The 23855-nt window shown below is 40.9% G+C and overlaps 1 protein-coding gene across 1 annotated transcript in view; it reads left to right on the top strand.

Moving 5' to 3' along the window:
* Positions 1–5181: 5181 nt before the first annotated feature.
* Positions 5182–23855, top strand: part of rasgrf2b (Ras protein-specific guanine nucleotide-releasing factor 2b) — a 247634-nt gene continuing 228960 nt past the window's right edge. Inside the window, exon 1 of the mRNA XM_038988743.1 lies at positions 5182–5833. Within this exon, the coding sequence (XP_038844671.1) occupies positions 5558–5833 (276 nt within the window). The 5' untranslated portion in view covers positions 5182–5557. The remainder of the gene's footprint in view (positions 5834–23855) is intronic.

The raw sequence follows: 23855 nt of genomic DNA on the forward strand, positions 1-23855 counted from the left end.
TGTTGCCATCTGATGCACATTCAAATGTCATAAAAAATAAACATTGCAAAGCTCTCCGTCCTCTGTTGTGCCCTGATTTTATTTCTGCTGATGATAGCTGCAAATGTGCATGTACCCCCTGGCCCGTTTACTGTTAATAGTCCCAATTCTGACTTGTGTTCTGATGATTTCTGCTTCACTGATTTCTGCTCTCATAAAAGCCTGGGTTTTCTGCATGTTAACACTAAAAGCTTATTACCTCAAATTCATCAATTGAAAGTGGGGGTTCACAGCTCAAATCTAGATGTGATGGTGATTACTGAGACATGGTTAAGAAAGAGTGTTCTGAACACTGATTTTAACCTTTTTAGACGAGACAAATCTTCCAAAGGTGGTGGAGTGGCAATCTTTACCAAGGACCACCTTCAGTGCTCGGTTGTCTCCACGAAGTCTGTTCCCAAACAATTTGACTTTCTGGTTTTCAGCATTAAGCTTTCAAATAGTTCTTTGTTGACTGTTGCTGGGTGTTACCGTCCACCATCAGCACTGGCCTGTAACCTACCTACTGGCCCTAAGCTTTTTCCTGGCCCAAGCTCATTTAACACCTACCTTTGTGTTGCTGAGTTGTCATAATGTTTCAGCAAATGTACATTATCCCAGGGACATTGAAAGACACAATGTAAGTAACCTAATTTATGTCCCTCTTTACTGCCCTGAATGCCACTGCTGATCCTACAGCTATTGTAAGCAGTGATCATACGCTTATAAACCAGAGTAATACTGTTAGCACTGAGGTGGTGTGCCCTAGCAGGAAGTCCAATGTGTGCAGCTCACCCTGCACTAACATAAATAACCCGAGTATGTTTGTCTACATTTGCTAAGCTTCTTAGTAAAGCAAGAAAAACAATCAAGCATCCCAGAAAAGTGTTAAAATAGCTCACGTTAACATATGTAGCTTAAGAAAAAAGGTTAATGAAATCAATAATTTGCTAGTAACAGATGACATTCATATTCTGACAATATCTGAAACTCACGTCAATAATACCTTTGATGATACAGTGGTAGCAATACATGGTTAAGAGATTTACAGAAAATACAGAAATGCCAAAGGTGGAGTTGTGGCTGTTTTATATTCACAACCACATTCCTGTAAAGCTTAGAGACTATCTCATGTTAAATACTGTTGAAGTAATATGGCTACAGGTTAATCTGCCTCACCTAAAGCCAATTTTGGTAGGAAGCTGCTACAGTATAAACCACCAAGTGTTTACAGTCAGTATCTGGATAACATGTGGAATGCTTGATAATGTATGTGATATCAATAGAGAGGTATATTTTATGGGTGATTTAAATATTGCCTGGCTTTCATCAGCCTGCTTACTCAAGAGAAAGCTTCAAACTGTAACTTGTGCCTGCAACCTGGTTCAGGTTATCAATCAACCTATTGGTCCATGGTGTGTAATGAGGAGCAACCAGACGCTGCACTTTTATGAAATTGCTTATCCTAGTTACTAATAAGAATGCACCCAGAAGAAGATGACTGTAAAAACTGTTAAATCCCCATGGATTAATGAGGAATTGAAACATTGTATGGCTGAGGGATGAGGAAAAATAAATGGCAAATAGGTCTGGCTGTACAATCGATTGGCAAATGTACTGCAAATTGACTAATCATGTGACTAAACTGAATAAAAAGAAGAAGAAACTACACTATGAAACAAAGATGAATGACAAAGAATGATAGTAAAAAGCTTTGGAGCAGCTTAAATTAAATTTTTGGCAAAATGGCAAACTCCGCTCAATCATTCATTGAATCAGGTGGCTCATTCATCACAAAACCCACTGATATTGCCAAAGGGATTTTTTTTTTAATGGATTTTTTCATTGGCAAGATTAGCAAACTTCAATTTAAGCCTACTAGAAAGTGTGTGCACTCAGGTCTGGAGGGAAGCAAAAGTTATTCCGCTACCTAAAAATAGTAAAGCACCCTTTATTGGCTCAAATAGCCGACCAATCAGCCTGTTACCAACCGTTAGTAAACTTTTGGATAAAATTGTGTTTGGCCAGATACAATGCTATTTTACAGTAAACAAATTGATAAGACTTTCAGCACACTTATAGGGAAGGACATTCAACATGCACAGCACTTACACAAATGACTGATGATTGGCTGAGAGAAATTGATAAAAAGATTGTGGGGGCTGTTTTGTTAGACTTCAGTGCGGCTTTTGACATAACAATCATAGTCTGTTGCTGGAAAAACGTATGTGTTATGGCTTTAAACCCCCTGCTATATTGTAGACAAAGAGTTACCTGTCTAACAGAACACAGATTAATGGAAGCCTCTCCAACAAAACCCAGGTAGAATCAGGAATTCCCCAGGGCAGTTGTGTAGTCCCTTTACTTTTTTTCAATCTTTTTTCAATCTTTACTAACGACATGCCACTGGCTTTGAGTAAAGCCAATGTGTCTATGTATGCGGATGACTCAACACTATACGCGTCAGCTACTACAGCGACTGAAATGACTGCAACACAAAGAGCTGCATTTTCAGAATGGGTGGCAATGAATAAGTTATTCCTAAATATTTAATATTTAAACCTAATAGCATTGTATTTGGGACAAATCATTCACTAAACCCTAAACGTAGACTAAATCTTGTAATTAATGATGTGGAAATTGAGCATGTTGAGGAGACTAAACTGCTTGGAGTAACCCTGGCTTGTAAACTGTCATGTTTCAAACATATTGATACAACAGTAGCTAGGATGGGGAGAAGTCTGTCCATTATAAAGAGCTGCACTGCAATCTTAACAGCACTATCAACAAGGCAAGTCCTACATGCCATAGTTTTGTTGCACCTGGACGACTGTTCAGTCATGTGGTCAGGTGCCACAAAGAGGAACTTTAGAAAATTGAAATTGGGCAGCATGGCTGGCCCTTGGATGTACACAGAGAGCTAATATTAATAATATGCATGTCAAATTCTCCTGGCTCAAAGTGGAGGAGAGATTGACTTCATCACATACTTGTATTTGTGAGAGGTATTGACATGTTGAATGCACCGAGCTGTCTGTTTGAACTACTGGCACACAGCTCGGACACCCATGCATAACCCACAAGACATGCCACCAGAGGTCTCTTCACGGTCCCCATGTCCAGAACAGACTATGGGAGGTGCACAGTAGTACATAGAGCCATGACTACATAGAACTTGATTCCACATCAAGTAACTCACACAAGCAGTAAAATTAGACTTAAAAATCAGATCAAATATACCTTATGGAACAGTGGGGACTGTGAAGCAACACAAACATAAGAACAGACACATGCATACACACACGATACATTTGTGTTGTAGATATGTGGTAGTAGAGTTGGGGCCGGAGGGCACACACTTAATCTGTTGTGAATGTATTGTAATCTATTAAAATAAATAGAACTGCCTTAATTTTGCTGAACCCCAGGAAGAGTTGGGGATCCATAATAAATACAAATACAAATATGCATTTATGTGCCAGACCATGCGCACATGTATACTTATTGGTCAATAGCAGCCATGTTGTTTTAGCTTCTAATCTGGAAAATGTTGAGTTGGGAGAACTTTGTCCATAGATGCCACATATCAAGTTTCGTGCAGACCGGTCATTCGGTGCCAGAGAAGTAGCGTTTTAAGTGTTTTTCACACAATTCAAAATGGCATTGCATTGCATGAGAGGGTGTGGCCCATGGGCCTTTACCATCATGCCAAGTTGCATCTTCCTAGGTATTACCATCTCACAGGAATTTTAATTTTGCTTTACGGAAGAAAATGAATAATAATAATGAATGCCAACAATAGAATAGGGTTTGACCAGCGTTGCTGCTTTAACCCCTAATAATACTGAACCAGAAGAAACACAATTGTCACGGTCGTCTTTAGGTGAAAGAGAGGACCAAGGCGCAGCGTGATATAAATACATCTTCTATTTATTTGAAGATTAAACGAACACTAATACAAACTAGACAAAACAACAAACGACCGTGAAGCTAACAAACGAAAGTGCAGACACAAACATAGACACAGCAACAATCACCCACAAACAAACAGTGAGAACAGCCTACCTTAATATGGTTCTCAATCAGAGGAAATGTAAAACACCTGCCCCTGATTGAGAACCATATCAGGCTAATACAATGAACCCAACATAGAAACACATAACATAGAATGCCCACCCAGCTCACGTCCTGACCAACTAAACAAGGCTAAACAAAGGAAATAAGGTCAGGAACGTGACAACAATAGCGTTTCACCATCTTCGCTGCTGAACCCCTAATAATAATAAACAGCTGCAAGCAGCAATGCCAGGGTTCAAGCTGTAGACCACTTTGCTACCATTAGGACAAATTGGACACATCGCCCTAGGAGGAGCTACTTCTGCTCTCCTTACCATGCCTGCCAAATATCACAATTCAAAATTATGCAATATGCATATTTTGGACTATTTTTTATGATTGTGACTACTTCAAATGTTGTCTTCTCCAGGATGGCTAAATCGATCGGCACTAAATTTGTTATATAGCCTCTATGGATATATATCTTCAAACACAATATTTTCCATGACTTCTTGCTCAAATGGGGATCCATAATAATTTTTTAAAAACAATATGGCCGCAATAAGCCAATGAGCTTGCATTAATAACCTTTCCTGTCCAACAGAGCCACCATGCGGCCAAACTGAATCATATTTTACAGTTTAGCTAGACTCATTTCCCTTAGCATTTGTGCCCAATTCCATCCCTCTGACTAAAAATATCAAGAGATATAAACATGTGCCCGTTATAGCGCCACCATGTCATTGATCTAAATGCTTAGATATGCTGAGTCTTGACAGTGTTTGGAACATGTGTACTAAAAATAGATTACATAAAAAAACACCCAAGTTCTGGATCAACACTGCATGAACATGAATAAAAACCAAATGAACCCATTTTTAGCTAAACCCAACATTCACCCAACCCAACTGGCTGCGTCAAAATAACACAGCATGTGTTGTGTCCAATATTTAGCCAGCGCTGGGTCACCAAATAACACAAATTAGATGTTTTTTTAACCCAGCATTTTTCTGTGTACAGAGAGAAGAGCGAGAGAGAGAGAGAGAGGCGGTGCCAAAGCCAATTGTTGCTGATCTAGGCGGTGATTCGACCACACTGTTTGTCCTCTCCAAGGCTTCCCCCCTCTCTGCTTTGCGAACAATAACCTTTCCATTTTCTGCATCTCATTGCCTACTCTTTCCTCCATCTGGGATTTTGTCTACCTTTCTTTTCAACGTTTGGCAGATGTGGACATGGATCGTACATGGGTTTAAGAAGTCGTTGACGGGATCTCTCTCGAATATGAGTTTCCCCGCAAGAGCTCTCCCTTTGGCGGGGCAACTTTCCCGTGCACCTCGGCGCTCAGCCTGGTGATGCTCAGCCTGGTGACCACTTTCCCTCTTCATTCACTGAAAGGGGAAGTTTAAACACACACCCGCGGATTTGGTCTCGCATTCAATAGCCTACACACGGTTTTATAAAAAACAAAAAGGAATACATTAAAATGCAGAAGAGTGTCAGGTTTAATGAGGGACACGCTCTGTTCCTCTCAGTCGTTGCGCGTAAGGAGGGTACCAAGCGCGGTTATTTGAGCAAGAAGACCACGGAGAACAGCAGGTGGCACGAGAAGTTCTTTGCGCTGTACCAAAACGTGTTTTTTTACTTCGAAAACGAGCAGAGTGTACGGCCCGCCGGGATTTACCTCTTGGAGGGCTGCACCTGCGAGAGCGTGCCTGTTCCGAAGGTCTCCACTGCGGGAAAAGAGACCCTCGACAAACAGGTAAAAGAGACTTACGCAATCTGTGTATCTTTGTGGCTGCCAAACTTTCCCGCTGCAGCCTAAACTCTGAAACCGGTAATCTGTTTTCAGAACAGCTGCCCAGAGTATTCAGTCAAGGAGAAAGGGAGAGGTAATGCAGTCTAGTAAAGCAGACGACCAGAACAAGAGAGGGTGGTGAAGTGGACGTTGAAAGGATCAGAGTGATGATGGCACTTAATTGGCATTATGCAGTATTCAAATTGTCAATCCTCTTTTTAAAATGAAAGAGAACTGTATTGTCTTGTCGTTGCCAATTAGGTACAATGTGTGCATGGACTGTGTGAACCTATTCCTATAGTGTGAACAGTTCTCTTCCCACCCCTCTCATGTAGGCCTACACCCTGTGGTTTGGCAGCAAAATGTTATTTTCACTGATATGAAAATGACAATTGCTGTCCACATTCAAATTTTCCTGTGTGTGAGTCATTTGAATGACATTTTCTGCATGTAGGGAAACCTGTTGAATGCGATCATATCATTGATTCATTTCAGGCTCTATCAAACATAAACAAATAATCTTATGGAATAGAGACAGTTGCTGTTGGATCTATATTTCAGTCACAAGCCATGGGTGCAGTATGTTATTAGATTTTGGCATCAACTAATTATTGCCTTCATATCGATTCTGTTCCTGTTCTATGAGCCTTTATGGTGACACACACACATTAAAGAGACAATTGAAAAAAGGAGAGAGAGAGGGATAGATGACAAAGGCTGGTGTTTAAAGCATTGAGGAGTAGGCCTGTGTCTCCTGCAGAAAGCTTTTAAAGCCTTGTGTAGGGCTCAGTTAAAGTCTCTCTCTGTTTGTTTGTGTGTGTGCATGTATGGCGGAGTCATAAATGCCTATCTCTTTGCCCCTGGCTATAACCAGACATGATAGCTCCTCCCTTTCGGCTCTGCACTGGTCCTAATTGGTCCTCCCCAGGCAAGAGCTGGACAGCTATGGCTAAACTGACGAGGAGAGAGTAGGATAGGAGAAAGGGAGGAGGAGAGAAGAGATGGAAAGAGGAGAGGATAGGACAGAGGGGGGAGGAGGAGAGAAGAAATGGAAAGAGTTGAGATATAAAATGTATTAATCACGTACACAGTTCACAGCAAGTACAAAAGTTGCATCAAAACTCTTTTGCGCTAGCTAGCTCCCTCAACAATGCAATACCTGAATCAATAATAACAATGAAAAGAGTCAAATAAAAAATAGCAAGTAGTAGAAGTAATAGAAGAGGTAGTATGCATAGTAATAATGGACTGTATTTACAAGTATGAAGTAGGTAGTGGAATCAATAGTACAGTTGAAGTCGGAAGTTTACATACACTTGTTTTTCAACCACTCCACAAATTTCTTGTTAACAAACTATAGTTTTGGAAAGTTAGTTAGGACATCTACTTTGTGCATGACAAGTCATTTTTCCAACAATTGTTTACAGTTTACAGATTATTTCACTTATAATTCACTGTATCACAATTCCAGAGGGTCAGAAGTTTACAAACACTAAGTTGACTGCCTTTAAACAGCTTGGAAAATTCCAGAAAATGATGTCATGGCTTTAGAAGCTTCTGATAGGCTAATTGACATAATTTGAGTCAATTGGAGGTGTACCTGTGGATGTATTTCAAGGCCTACCTTCAAACTCAGTGCCACTTTGATTGACATCATTGGAAAATCAAAAGAAATCAGCCAAGACCTTAGAAAATAATTGTAGACCTCTATAAGTCTGGTTCATCCTTCGGAGCAATTTCCAAACGCCTGAAGGTACCACGTTCATCTGTACAAACAATAGTACACATGTATAAACACCATGGGACCACGTAGAAGGTCATACCGCTCAGGAAGGAGACGCATTCTGTCTCCTAGAGATGAACGTACTTTGGTGCGAAATGTCCTCTGGTCTGATGAAACAAAAATATAACTGTTGGGCCATAATGACCATCGTTATGTTTGGAGGAAAAAGGGGGAGGCTTGCAGGCCGAAGAACACCATCCCAACCGTGAAGCACAGGTGTGGCAGCATCATGTTGTAGGGGTGCTTTGCTGCAGGAGGGACTGGTGCACTTCAAAAAATAGATAGCATCATGAGGGAGGAAAATTATGTGAATATATTGAAGCAACATCTCAAGACATCAGTCAGGAAGTTAAAGCTTGGTCGCAAATGGGTCTTCCAAATGGACAATGACCCCAAGCATGCTTCCAAAGTTGTGGCAAAATGGCTTAAGGACAACAAAGTCAAGGTATTGGAGTGGCCATCACAAAGCCCTGACCTCAATCCTATAGAAATTTTGTTGGCAGAACTGAAAAGTGTGTGCGAGCAAGGAGGCCTACAAACCTGACTCAGTTACACCAGCTCTGTCAGGAGGAATGGGCCAAAATTCACCCAACTTATTGTGGGAAGCTTGTGGAAGGCTACCTGAAACGTTTGACCCAAGTTAAAGAATTTCAAGGCAATGCTACCAAATACTAATTGAGTGTATGTAATTTTCTTACCCACTGGGAATGTGATGAAAGAAATAAAAGCTGAAATAAATCATTCTCTCTACTATTATTCTGACATTTCACATTCTTAAAATAATGTTTTGATCCTAACTGACCTAAAACATGGAATTTTTACTAGGATTAAATAAATTAAAAACTGATTTTAAATGTATTTGGCTAAGGTGTATGTAAACTTCCGACTTCAACTGTATATATTAGAACAGCAGCGTTGACTGTGAGTGTGCTTGTGTGAGCTCTGAGTGTGTGTGTGTGTTTGTGTTAAGGGTTGGATGTGTGGGTAGTCGGTGGAAATACTTTCTAAGGTGCATATATTCTCTCTGGTGCAAATAGTCTCTAAAGGTGCAGGTCTGTGCAGGGAGGTTTAGGTTTTCAGCAGTCTGATGGCCTGGTGGTAGAAGCTGTCTCGGAGCCTGTTGGTCCTAGACCTGATACTCCGATACTGCTTGCCAGAAGGTAAGAGAGTGAACAGTCTGTTGCTCGGGTGACGGGAGTACTGGTCGATCTTTTGGGCCTTCCTCAAACATCGCCTGGTGTAGATGTCCTGGAGGGCAGGGAGCTCACCCCCAGTGATTTATTGTGCTGTCCGCAACACCTTCTGTAGGGCCTTCCGGTTGATGGTGGTGCAGTTGCTGTACCAGGCGGTGATGCATTCTGTCAAGATGCTCTCGATTGTGCAGCTGTATAACTTCTTTAGGACCCGAGGGCCCATGACAAATTTCTTCAGGCGCCTGCCTGAAGTGGTGGTGTGATTGGTGGTGGTGTGATTGGATATGTCAGGTACTCTGTGATGTGCACGCCAAGGAACTTTACGCTTTTTACCCTCTCCACTGTAGCCCTGTCAATGACAATAGGGGCATGCTCCTCCCCCTGTTTCCTGTAGTCCACGATCAGCTCCTTGGTTTTTCTGACGTTGAGGGAGAGACTGTTTCCCTGGCACCACTACGACAAGGCTTTGACCTCCTCCTTGTACGCTGTTTCGTCACTGTCGCTGATCAGGCCCACCTTCGTTGTGTCATCTGCAAACTTCATGGTGGTGTTGGAGTCATGTTTGGCCATGCAGTCGGAATGGAGAATAACAATGGTCCAACGTATTTTCCCCCCGAGTGAGCCAAGAGATGTGATGATGGAATTTCGGGAGAACTTTCCTTAGATTTATTTTGATAAAGTCCCTGGCTACAACGAAAGCGGCCTCAGGATATGCTGTTTCGAATTTGTTGAAAGTCCTGTGTAGTTCTTTGAAAATGTACACAGCCGTGATTCAAACACCTGTGAATTTTCTGGGGAGATAATGTGGTCGGCATTTCATCGTGAGGTATTCCAGGTCAGGGGCACAGAAAGTCTTAAGAGTTTTTATATTCCGACAATCACACCATGAGTTGCTGATCATGAAACATACTCCTCCGCCTTTGTTCTTCCCGCAAAGTAATTTTTTCCTGTCTTGCCGATGTACAGAAAACCCTGCAGGCTGAATAGCCGTATCAAGTACCTCCCCCGTTAGCCAAGTCTCAGTAAAACAGATTACAGTTTACAATCTCTCTGGTAGGAAATCCGAGAGACTTGCTAAAGCAAGTAATATACAGTGGCTTGCGAAAGTGACAAGAGGTGTTGGGTTTGTTCCAGACATAGTTTCCCTTGATGGCCAAAAAACTCAGTTTAAAACTAATCTGACCAGAGTACCATCTTCCATATGTTTGGGGAGTCTCCCACTTTTGGCAAACACCAAATGTGTTTGCTTATTTTTTTCTTTAAGCAATGGCTTTTTTCTGGCCAGTTCCATGTAGTCATGGCTCTATGTAGTACTGTGTGACTCCCATAGTCTGTTCTGGACTTGGGGACTGTGAAGTGTGGGTGTGTGTGTATCCCACAACTGTTGCGAGGGACAATATAGGATGATTCACAATAATTGTTTGCCATAATGTAATTTTGGTAAGGGCAAGACTGGTGAGAGGTAAAAATCCTTACATTACCTTGCCTACATTACTACAAATATTAATAGCTATTTATGGAAAATAAGATAAACAGGATTTAAAAAAATGAATAATATATATATATATATATATTTTAATAGCTATATGTAATACAAATTGAGGTGAGGGCGATGGAAATGCATTTGGCGGTTGATCTGCTTCTGTTCTATGGGTGGCACTGGGTGCTCTTGTTGAAGGATGGGTCCCGGTCTCTCCAGGGATATGGGATCCGGGGGGTCGGTGGTGGTCTGCCGGGCATTGGGATGGCAACCCAACTCGGGATGAGGAGGGCTTTTAGCAGGTGGAATAGTGGGGACCAATTGGAGGTTTACTTAGTAGCAATGCAAATATCATGGTACAGCTATATAGACACTCAATAATCATGTTACTTTTTAATGGTACATTTACAAACATATATTTTGATAATTAGAATTGAAAGTTGTCTCTCATTATGGTAAGTGGTGAAATAAGTATAGCCAGTTATAATTGTAATGGCTTAGCAGATAATAAGAAAATACGATCAGTATTTTCCTGGCTAAAAGAGAAGGAATATAATATCTATTGTTTACAGGAAACTCATTCAACAATTTTAGATTAAGTTTTGTGGAAAAAAGGACTGGGGGGGGAAAATATATTTCTCCCATGGGCAAAGAAATTCAAAAGGGGTGATGATATTAATTAACAGTAATTTTGATCCAAATGTGCAAGTTGTCCAAACAGATCATCAAGGTAGATGGATTATTTGTTACGATCGTGAGGAAAGACGGACCAAGGCGCAGCGTGATTTGAGTTCCACATATTTAATGCAAAGTGAAACTTAAACAAAAACAATAAACAAAAAACAACGAAACGTGAACTACGTGGTGCAACATGCACAACACAAAACAATATCCCACAAAAGCAGGTGGGAACAGGGACACCTTAAGTATGATCCCCAATTAGAGACAACGATAATCAGCTGCCTCTAATTGGGAACCATACTCAATCCCAAACATAGAAATGAATTGACTAGAACACCCTGACCTACAACACCATAGAGAACCAAGGGCTCTCTATGGTCAGGGCGTCACATTATTTTAAATATGTTATTGGACAATAAACTGATATAGCTTATTAACCTATACGGTCCAAATAATGATGATCCAAGCTTCTTTGAAATTATATATGAGAATTTATCAACTCTACAAGCAACACTAGACTCAATTATTATGGTGGGAGATTTAAATACGGTCTTAAATACCTCTATGGACCGGAAAGGAAATCACAGTACAAACTATCACCCTCAGGCACTTAAGGAAATCATGAATGTCATGGATATATTGGAATGAGTGGATATATGGAGGCTTAAATACAATGACATAGTGAGATATACATGGCGGAGGCTTAATCAAGCTAGTCGTCTTGACTACTTTCTTATGCCATTCTCTCTGGCACCAAAAGTTTAAAAAGTGTTGATAGGGGACAGAATGCGGTCAGATCATCACATAATTGGCATATACACTGCTCAAAAAAATAAAGGGAACACTTAAACAACACAATGTAACTCCAAGTCAATCACACTTCTGTGAAATCAAACTGTCCACTTAGGAAGCAACACTGATTGACAATAAATTTCACATGCTGTTGTGCAAATGGAATAGACAAAAGGTGGAAATTATAGGCAATTAGCAAGACACCCACAATAAAGGAGTGATTCTGCAGGTGGTGACCACAGACCACTTCTCAGTTCCTATGCTTCCTGGCTGATGTTTTGGTCACTTTTGAATGCTGGCGGTGCTCTCACTCTAGTGGTAGCATGAGACGGAGTCTACAACCCACACAAGTGGCTCAGGTAGTGCAGCTCATCCAGGATGGCACATCAATGCGAGCTGTGGCAAGAAGGTTTGCTGTGTCTGTCAGCGTAGTGTCCAGAGCATGGAGGCGCTACCAGGAGACAGGCCAGTACATCAGGAGACATGGAGGAGGCCGTAGGAGGGCAACAACCCAGCAGCAGGACCGCTACCTCCGCCTTTGTGCAAGGAGGAGCACTGCCAGAGCCCTGCAAAATGACCTCCAGCAGGCCACAAATGTGCATGTGTCAGCATATGGTCTCACAAGGGCTCTGAGGAGCTCATTTCGGTACCTAATGGCAGTCAGGCTACCTCTGGCGAGCACATGGAGGGCTGTGCGGCCCCACAAAGAAATGCCACCCCACACCATGACTGACCCACCGCCAAACCGGTCATGCTGGAGGATGTTGCAGGCAGCAGAACGTTCTCCACGGCGTCTCCAGACTCTGTCACATCTGTCACATGTGCTCATGTGCTCAGTGTGAACCTGCTTTCATCTGTGAAGAGCACAGGGCGCCAGTGGCGAATTTGCCAATCTTGGTGTTCTCTGGCAAATGCCAAACGTCCTGCACAGTGTTGGGCTGTAAGCACAACCCCCACCTGTGGACGTCGGGCCCTCATACCACCCTCATGGAGTCTGTTTCTGACCGTTTGAGCAGACACATGCACATTTGTGGCCTGCTGGAGGTCATTTTGCAGGGCTCTGGCAGTGCTCCTCCTTGCACAAAGGCGGAGATAGCGGTCCTGCTGCTGGGTTGTTGCCCTCCTACGGCCTCCTCCACGTCTCCTGATGTACTGGCCTGTCTCCTGGTAGCGCCTCCATGCTCTGGACACTACGCTGACAGACACAGCAAACCTTCTTGCCACAGCTCGCATTGATGTGCCATCCTGGATGAGCTGCACTACCTGAGCCACTTGTGTGGGTTGTAGACTCCGTCTCATGCTACCACTAGAGTGAGAGCACCGCCAGCATTCAAAAGTGACCAAAACATCAGCCAGGAAGCATAGGAACTGAGAAGTGGTCTGTGGTCTCCACCTGCAGAATCACTCCTTTATTGGGGGTGTCTTGCTAATTGCCTATAATTTCCACCTTTTGTCTATTCCATTTGCACAACAGCATGTGAAATTTATTGTCAATCAGTGTTGCTTCCTAAGTGGACAGTTTGATTTCACAGAAGTGTGATTGACTTGGAGTTACATTGTGTTGTTTAAGTGTTCCCTTTATTTTTTTGAGCAGTGTATATTACTCTTACATAATTTCCACGTGGGCGAGGATATTGGAAATTTAATCAAAGCCTACTAGATGATACATTGTTTAGAACTAGGACAGAAGAATTTATAACTGACTTTTTCAGACATACCATAGGTCAAGCAGATCCCCTTATTGTAAGCCTTTTAGAGGCCATGCAATTCAGTACTTATCTATAAAACAAAAGCAATTTAGATGAAAAGAGTCCATATTAACAAAGGAAATTGAAGGACTAACAGTACAGTTAGATAGCAATAAAACTGTACCATAGAGGCACAGAATAAGTTAGAGGAAAAACAAAAAGAAATGGAGGAACTTATTCAAGAAAGATCCAGTGTAATACATTATAAAAATAAAGCGAACTGGATGGAATATGGGGAAAAATGCACCAAATTCTTTTTCAATCTTCAATATAGAAATGCTACCAAAAAAATGTATTGAAACTTGTTACAAATGATGTAGTCACGCATGATTCACCGAATGATATTGTGAAAGAGGAAGTAAAGTACTTTAAGAATATGTTTGTCTCCTCCATCTCCACTAACCGAAGCTAATTGTATGGATTTTTCCCCTAATAATAATGTAAAATTAACATCTGTACAGAAAGACTCATGTGAAGGCCAAATTATAGAGAAGGAAATGCTTGACGCAATTAAAGCCTTTAAGGCTGGGAAATCTACAGGGCTGGATGGCATACCAGTAGAAGTACACTAAACGTTTTTTGATATACTCAGAGGACCATTATTAGCATGTTTTAACCACTCCTATATAAATGTTAGATTATCGGACACGCAACAAGAAGATCTGATTTCATTATTACTGAAACAGGACCCAAGTGGTATATATAAATATCCAGAATTCTTGGCGCATAGAATTAAAAAAGTATTGTCAGATATTATTCATCTTAATCAGACAGCTTTTTTACATGGACGATACATTGGAGATAATATAAGACAAGTACTGGAAACAATAGAATACTATGAAATATTGGGGACACCAGGCCTGGTTTTCATAGCTGATTTTGAAAAGGCTTTTGGAGTTTATATATAAATGCCTAGAATATTTCAATTTTGGGGAATCTCTTATGAAATGGGTTAAAGTTATGTATAGTAACTCTCGGTGTAAAATAGTAAATAATGGCTACATCTCAGAAAGAGACTATCTAGAGGAGTAAAACAAGGTTGTCCACTATCGGCATATCTATTTATTATTGCCATCGAAATGTTAGCTGTTAAGATTAGATCAAACAATAATATTTAGGTATTAGAAATATGTGGCTTAAAAACTAAGGTGTCATTGTACGCTGATGATTCATGTTTTCTTTTAAAACCACAATTAGCATCTCTCCACGGCCTCATAGAGGATCTAGATAATTTTGCTATCCTCTCTGGATTAAAACCAAATTATGATATTACGTATTGGATCACAAAAAATGCAAATTTTACATTACCGTGTAGTTTACCAATTAAATGGTCTGACGGAGATGTGGACATACTCGGTATACAAATCCCCCCAAAAAGAAATTATCTCACTCCAATAAATTTTTATTGAAAGTTAGCAAAAATAGATAAGATCTTGCTATCATGGAAAGGAAAATACCTTTTTTTTTTTTTTTTTTTTTTAAATCAACCTGATTAACTCTTTAGTCATATCACAGTTTACCTATATGCTTATGGTTTTGCCTACACCTAGTGACCTGCTTTTTAAATTATATGAACAAATAATACTCCATTTTATTTGGAATGGCAAGCCAGACAAAATTAAAAGGGCCTATTTATATAACGAATATGAATTCGGAGTGCAGAAATTATTAAATATTAAAGCATTAGACCTCTCACAAAAGGCATCAGTCATACAAAAGTTATACTGAAATTCAAACTGGTTCTCTAGTAAATTGGTAGGAATGTCTCATCCTATGTTCAAGAATGACCCTTTTCCCTTTATTCAGATAACACCTGCTCACTTTAAGTTGTTTGAAAAGGAAATAATCTCCAAAATATCTTAATTTTTTAAACAAGCCTTAGAAAGTTGGTTGCAATTTCAGTTTAATCCACCTGAAAATACATAACAAATAATACAACAAATATTGTGGTTAAACTCAAATATACTAATTGATTAAAAAAACTTATTTTTCGAAGAAATGTTTAAAAAAGGTATAATTTTAGTGAATGATATCATGAATAGGACTGGTGGAGTTATGTCACACATGCAGCTAACACAGACATAATGGAAATGTCTGCGCTACCCAAAATTACAACCAACTAATTGCAGCATTACCACAAAAATGGAAGAGGCAAGTGGAAGAAGGGAAAAAAGTAACTTGTCTGTCGGCCCTGCATTAAAGACCATAAATGGTTAAAGAAAATTGTGATGAATAAAAACATATACCAATTTAATTTAAGGATCAACAATGCCGGATTCAACACTTTGAATTTTTCAATTTAAGTGATTATACAAAATTCTTGCAACCAATAGAATGTTATATATATGGGGGATACAATCTTCCGAGCCCTGCCGATTTTGCTGTGAGGAGGCAGAGTCATTAGATCAGGGCTGCCCAACCCTCTTCCTGGAGATCTACTGTCGTGTAGGTTTTCAGTCCAACCCTAATTTAGTGTATCTGATTCAGCTAGTTAAGGTCTTGTTGAGCAGCTAATTAGTAGAATCAGATGTGTTAAATTAGGGTTGGACTGAAAACCCACAGGACGTAGATCTCCAGGACGAGGGTTGGGCAGCCCTGTATTAGATCATTTATTTTGGTACTGTCTATATGTAGCTCGTTTTTGGTCACAGGTCCAGGAATGGCTGAAGAATTGCAACATTTACCTAGAACTAACTCTGCAGATGGCAATACTGGGTGATTTGAAAAGTCATAGTCAATCAATCAATAATATAATAATTATTTTAGCGAAAATGCTTATGTTAAATTTACAATATGTAGAAGCTATGAGAATAGAAAGGTTCAGTACTTTTGTGAAGCATCACAGCACAGTTGAAAAATATATGGCAAATAGAAATCCAAAATGGATGGTGTTAAGAGATAGATGGGAGGGGTTGAATGGAGCTGAAGGGTGGGACTAATAACAACAAGATAACCAATGTAAAACATACGGGGTCTGTAAAATATATATAGGTTCAGAAATGTTGTGAAATAGCACAGTTACAAATAGAAATCAAACTCAATGGACATCAGAAATAGAGGAAGAACTAAAAACAAACAAAATATAACTATTGTAAAATAAATTGTGTCTGTAAAATGTGTATAATATGTATAAACTGAAGGTAGAAGCCTAAGTGTTATTGTTTATTTGTTTATTCCAATTGGGGGAGGGATGGTAGGGTTTGCAGGGAATAATAAAGGTATATTCTAAAAAAAAGTATGTATATACACTGCTCAAAACAATTAAGGAAACACTTAAACAACACAATGTAACTTCAAGTCAATCACACTTCTGTGAAATCAAACTGTCCACTTAGGAAGCAACACTGATTGACAATAAATTTCACATGCTGTTGTGCAAATGGAATAGACAAAAGGTGGGAATTGCTGGAGGTCATTTTGCAGGGCTCTGGCAGTGCTCCTCCTTGCACAAAGGCGGAGGTAGCGGTCCTGCTGCTGGGTTGTTGCCCTCCTACGGCCTCCTCCACGTCTCCTGATGTACTGGCCTGTCTCCTGGTAGCGCCTCCATGCTCTGGACACTACGCTGACAGACACAGCAAACCTTCTTGCCACAGCTCGCCATCATGTGCCATCCTGGATGAGCTGCACTACCTGAGCCACTTGTGTGGGTTGTAGACTCCGTCTCATGCTACCACTAGAGTGAAAGCACCGCCAGCATTCAAAACTGACCAAAACATCAGCTAGGAAGCATAGGAACTGAGAAGTGGTCTGTGGTCACCACCTGCAGAACCACTCCTTTATTGGGGGTGTCTTGCTAATTGCCTATAATTTCCACCTTTTGTCTATTCCATTTGCACAACAGCATGTGAAATTTATTGTCAATCAGTGTTGCTTCCTAAGTGGACAGTTTGATTTCACAGAAGTGTGATTGACTTGGAGTTACATTGTGTTGTTTAAGTGTTCCCTTTATTTTTTGGAGCAGTGTATGTGTATATGTATGAATGTTTATGTATACATACAGTTGAAGTCGGAAGTTTACATACACCTTAGCCAAATACATTTAAACTCAGTTTTTTCACAGTTCCTGACATTTAATCCAAGTAAAAATTCCCTGTATTAGGTCAGTTAGGATCAGAACTTTATTTTAAGAATGTGAAATGTCAGAATAATAATAGAGAGAATCATTTATTTCAGCTTTTTTCCCCCATCACATTCACAGTGGGTCAGAAGTTTACATACACTCAATAAGTATATGGTAGCATTGCCTTTAAATTGTTTAACTTTGGTCAAACGTTTCGGATAGCCTTCCACAATAAGTTGGGTGAATTTTGGCCCATTCCTCCTGACATAGCTGGTTTTACAGAGTCAGGTTTGTAAGGCCTCCTTGCTCGCACTCGCTTTTTCAGTTCTGCCCACACATTTTCTATGGGATTGAGGTCAGGGCTTTGTGATTCCCACTCCAATACCTTGATTTTGTTGTCCTTAAGCCATTTTGCCACAACTTTGGAAGTTTGCTTGGGGTCATTGTCCATTTGGAAGACCCATTTGCGGCCAAGCTTTAACTTCCTGACTGATGTCTTGAGATGTTGCTTCAATATATCCACATAATTTTCCTCCCTCATGATGCCATCTATTTTGTGATGTGCACCAGTCCCTCCTGCAGCAAAGCACCCCCACAACATGATGCTGCCACCCCCGTGCTTCACGGTTGGGATGGTGTTCTTCGGCTTGCAAGACTCCCCCTTTTTCCTCCAAACATAACGATGGTCATTATGGCCCAACAGTTATATTTTTGTTTCATCAGACCAGAGGACATTTCTCCCAAAAGTACAGTGTGCAGTTGCAAACCGTAGTCTGGCTTTTATATGGCGTTTTTGGAGCAGTGGCTTCTTCCTTGCTGAGCGGCCTTTCAGATTATGTCGATATAGGACTCGTTTTACTGTGGATATAGATACTTTTGTACCTGTTTCCTCTAGCATCTTCACAAGGTCTTTTGCTGTTATTCTGGGATTGATTTGCACTTTTCACACCAAAGTACATTCATCTCTAGGAGATAGAATTCGTTATGATGTCTGCGTGGTCCCATGGTGTTTATACTTGCGTACTTTTGCTTGTACAGATGAACGTGGTACCTTCAGGCGTTTGCATCTCAGTAGTCAAACGCTTCTATCCTTCATATTGTCATGACGTTGGCCTGGGGGTAGGTTTATGACAGGCATAAATACCTCTTCCCCCTTTTTTCCTCTCTCTACTCTACTGATGTGACATTAGAAAACCCCTTGGTTAACATAGAGATTCTGGGAACATCAGAAGTTGGGTGGAAATGAACTATATTCTGGTAATCCGACCAATTGAACATATGCGGTGGTACTTAAGGTATATTATGTCAGTTCGGTTGTCATCTGGCACATTCTCATCAATGATAGAATGACATAAACTCTACAGTGGAAAGTCTACACATCAGAGTTATCGGATTCACATGGAATTGTTGTTCAATTCAAATGTTTGAATATGAAATTATTCGTGATGGGATGAAATGTGATTTTAGCTTCTAAAATGTGAGAATTGGGTTTTCATGAGTGAATTAGGCCCGACTCAGTGGCCCGCCCACGTGAAGAGACCTGGGTTGTAAACTATGAAACACACCCCTTTTCTCCCTCCACTATATAAGCCCTTGACGAAAATTTAACCTCCTGTTCCGAGGATGTGAGGACGACGGTCCGATGTCAGAATGGTTCAGATAATAACTACAGAACGAAGCCAACATCAGCGTGAGCTTTGGTTGCGAATGGTATGAACTTTGAACTCTTATTCACTATAGAAGTGATACCTCCTAGACGTTGAGTTAGCAGCTGCAAACGTAAATTAGGATAGGACAGACAGAGTATCCCATCTACCAAACAACAACGTTACTGCAACGTACCCAATTGACCAGCAGAGACATTCTTCAAAGGACAAAGGACTCGGTTGGGCAACACGGCCTTCCATCTACCACCAACCTCAGAGTAAATATTTATTGCATTTTCCTTTTCCAGATGGGCGGTAATTTAGAATGCATAAGATATTGTATTTACGATAGCACAGCTTCGCCCTTTGTTCCTCAGTCTTCCCGCTCTTTCACTCAAACCCAGCCACTTTTCTTTTGTGTAACAAGCTGTCATATCTGTTCCGCCCGCTAGGGACGTTTTCCTTTATGACGTAATTTGTAATCAAGTTATGATTAATTAAGTGTATGTGTAATTCTGTGTGATTAGTTAGGTATTTAGTAAATAAATAATTAAACCCAATTTTGTATTGCTGATTCAACTTGTTAGCCAGGGTTCGTTAAGATAACCAAGAATTTACAACTTTCAGATGAGACTGAAATAAGGTGACGATTAATATTGACTGCTATTGATGTAAAATATTACTAGGTCTTTAAGAGTTTATTCGGAAGATAACAGCTCTATAAATATTTTTTTGTGGTACCCCGACTTTCTAGTTAATTACATTTACATGATTAGCTCAATCAGGTAATAGTTATTACGGAGAAAGGATTTTATAGAATAGCATGTCATATCACTTAATCTGGCATAGCCAAAGACACGACGATATGCACTGTTACCTGACCAGGGCCCGGTTTCCCGATAGCGATGGAATTTAGTCTTACAAGTTTTTTAACAATGCATCTTTCCTACAACGGCCGAATATGTAACATGTGTTTCCTAAAACACCTTGCAGAGAGAACGGTCTCTAAGTGCATCATTGGAACATGTGTTGATACCGATAGGATCCAAAGAAAGGGAGCGCTGCTCTCGGATCAGCTTTCTCTATTCAAATCTTACCTTAAAATTATTATTTCACAATACTGACAACGGATCAGACGGATCAGCTCCTATAGAAATATTACCATCTAAATTAATTAAAACACTGATATGATTTAAATCACCCTTTCTTTGGATCCTACCATTAGGCTACACATATTAGGCTACACACCATGAAATATATTAAGACAAATTACAAGTCGCACCTTGATCCATCAGTGGGGAGGGCGTGTCTGTTCTGTGGGGAGGAGGAGACAGTGCAGCATCTGTTTTTTCTTGTTACAGGCTGCTAGGGTTGTTTTCTGTCCTGGGTGTGTGGTGTACAGGCTTAGGGTTGGGGCTGATTCTGGACCTATACATTGGAGGGCCTAGGTATAGCGTAGCCAACAGGCGAACAGACTGCCTAGTAAACTACCTGTTGGAGCAGACAAAAATGGCAATGTGGAAGACTAGGAAACATAAGATGTGGGGTGTGTGCTCACCTGACACTGGAGCATGTACAGTGCATTCGGAAAGTATTCAGACCCCTTGACTACATTTTGTTACATTACAGCCTTATTCTAAAATTGACATTTTCCTCATCAATCTACGCATAATGAATGGAGTCCACCTGTGGTAAATTCAATTGATTGGACATGATTTGAAAAGGCACACCACTGTCTATATAACGGCCCACAGTTGACAGTGCATGTCAGAGCAAAAACCAAGCCATGAGGTCGAAGGAATTGTCCATAGAGCTCCAAGACAGGATTGTGTCAAGGCACAGATCTGGGGAAGGGTACCAAAACATTTCTGCAGCATTGAAGGTCCCCAAGAACACAATGGCCTCCATCATTCTTAAATGGAAGAAGTTTGAAACCACCAAGACTCTTCCTAGAGTTGGCTGCCCAGCCAAACTGAGCAATCGGGGGAGAAGGGACTTGGTCAGGGAGTTGATGGTCACTCTGACAGAGCTCCAGAGTTCCTCTGTGGAGATGGGAGAAACTTCACGAAGAACGATCTCTGCTGCACTCCACCAATAAGACCTTTATGCTAGAGGAGCCAGATGGAAGCCACTCCTCAGTAAAAGGCACATGACAGCCCACTTGGAGTTTGCCAAAAGGCACCTAAAGGACTCTCAGACCATGAGAAACAAGATTCTCTGGTCTAATGAAACCAAGATTGAACTCTTTGTTCTGAATGCCAAATGTCACTTTTGGAGGAAACCTGGCACCATCCCTACAGGGAAGCATTGTGGTGGCAGCATCATGCTGTAGGAATGAGGGAAAGATCAATTGAGCAAAATACAGAGATCAGGACTGGGGCAAAGGTTCACCTTCCAACAGGAAAACGACCCTAAGCACACAGCCAAGACAACGCAGGAGTGGCTTCGGGACAAGTTTCTGAATGTCCTTGAGTGTCCCAGCCAGAGCCTGGACTTGAACCCGATCAAACATCTCTGGAGAGACCTGAAAATAGCAGTGCAGCGACGCTCCCCATCCAACCTGACAGAGCTTGAGAGGATCTGCAGAGAAGAATGGGAGAAACTCCCCAAATAGAGGTGTGCCAAGCTTGTAGCCTCATACCCAAGGAGACTCGAGGCTGTAATTGCTGCCAAAGGTGCTTCAACAAAGCACTGAGTAAAGGGTGTGAATACTTATGTAAATATGATATCTGTTTTTTATTTTTAATACATTTGCAAACATTTCTATAAACCTATTTTTTCTTTGTCATTATGGGGTATTATTGTCTGTAGATTGAGGAGGGGGGAAACGATATAATCCATTTTAGAATAAGGCTGTAATGTAACAAAATGTGGAAAAAGTCAAGGGGTCTGAATACTTTCCGAATGCACAGTATATGGGGGGGCTGGTGATCCTTCTGGGGGATTTTTGTAGGGGTGTGGCATGTGAGGAGGGCTTGTTTCAAATTTTCTAGCTTTGTTCAAATGAAATAAAGTTTGCTTTTAATGGTGTAACTATTTGGCCAATAAAGGTGTTTTGCAAATAAAAAGAGTCCCTCTCTTGCCCTCTCTGTCTCTCTCTCTCTCTCTGTGCAGCTGTGGTCCATTAATTGGGGTTATTTATACTCCTTTGTTTCTCTATGTACCCATGTTGCCATGTGTTACCATACACACACAGTACACATGGATTAATTATCTGTGCAAAGGTTTGGATGGAGGGATTGAGGGAGGGAGGGAGGGAGGGAGAGATTTGATGCCTCTTAAGTCTGTGCAGCAAATTGCAGTATTCTAAAACACACCCCCTCACAGAGCCATACCACACACACATACACTCCAAAAGATGTAGACACATGATGTGTGAAGAGCACTCACTCTGGTCTCAAAGGTACTGTATCTACAGAGATGGATCAGCTGGTCTCACGCTGTGTCTCTGTGTGTCTGTATACACAAGGCCTGCAGATTAATTTAATATTGATGATCAGACACGCACGCACACACTATTTGTCAGTCTCTAACATGATTCCTTTGAGGAGATAGAAAGAGTCCAGATATCTAAACATTATTATTGAATGTTTTCACAATATGTTCCCACAATATAACATGCGTACATAGTACAGGGTCTTCTCCCTACAGGCTCTTCTATTCACTGTTTTGGCGCATTGGTCTCCGTGGGTAATCCATATAATTCATAATCAGAGATTATGATTATTGTTTGCATTCCAAATGGTTCCCTTATTCCCTATGTAGTACACTACTTTTGACCAGAGCCTTATATAGGGAATATGGTACCATCTGGGATGCACACAGCATATTTCTGCATTATCTCCCAACAGAGTGTGTGTTCTAATTTGGGTGACACAGCAGAACATTTGAAAATGACTTTGAATTTAGAAATGGTGTATATGTGTGTGTATGTACTGTATTCTGTGGCTCAGAGCAAAGGGGTGATTTACCCACCCTGTCTTTAATGACTGTGTAAAATGAGACAGGATTCGACAGTATTTTTACAGTAGGGGTGTTAACTAATTTCCTGGACTGTGTATTTGTGTGTGTGTGCATGTGTGTGTTCTCTATGATTTGCATCTTAATTGATTCTCTATGTTAACCCCCTGCAGTTGTAACAGCTCTGCTCAGCACACTGCCTGCTAGCTGTAACCCTAAACAACAATCATAAACTGCTCTTCTGAGTTCGGAGGACAACGTTTTGGCCACTGACTGTTGCTTCTTTTCTTGGCACAGGACTGACTCTAGCCTTTTTTGGGGTGGCAAGATTTGGCCCTGTCTAGGTATCCTGTTTGGCCAGTGTGTCAGTAGGGGTTGTAGATTGGTGGAGTTAGTTACCATTAAATAACGTAAGAAGCAGACTGCAAGTGTCTGTCCCAAATGGCACCCTATGTAGTGCACTAAATAGGGAACTAAATAAACTGCCAAATGGTGGCGACGTCTTTTTTTTGTCCTGTCTGGACAGGACGTCTTTTTTTGTTCTCTTTCTTTCCGGACCAAATCTAAACCAATCATAGATATCTGTGTTTCACAAGTTTGGACACCACAGTACAGTACAATAGAGTACAGCATTGTACAATAC

This window comes from Salvelinus namaycush, chromosome 1 (genome assembly GCF_016432855.1).
Source record: "Salvelinus namaycush isolate Seneca chromosome 1, SaNama_1.0, whole genome shotgun sequence".
Taxonomy (NCBI): domain Eukaryota; kingdom Metazoa; phylum Chordata; class Actinopteri; order Salmoniformes; family Salmonidae; genus Salvelinus; species Salvelinus namaycush.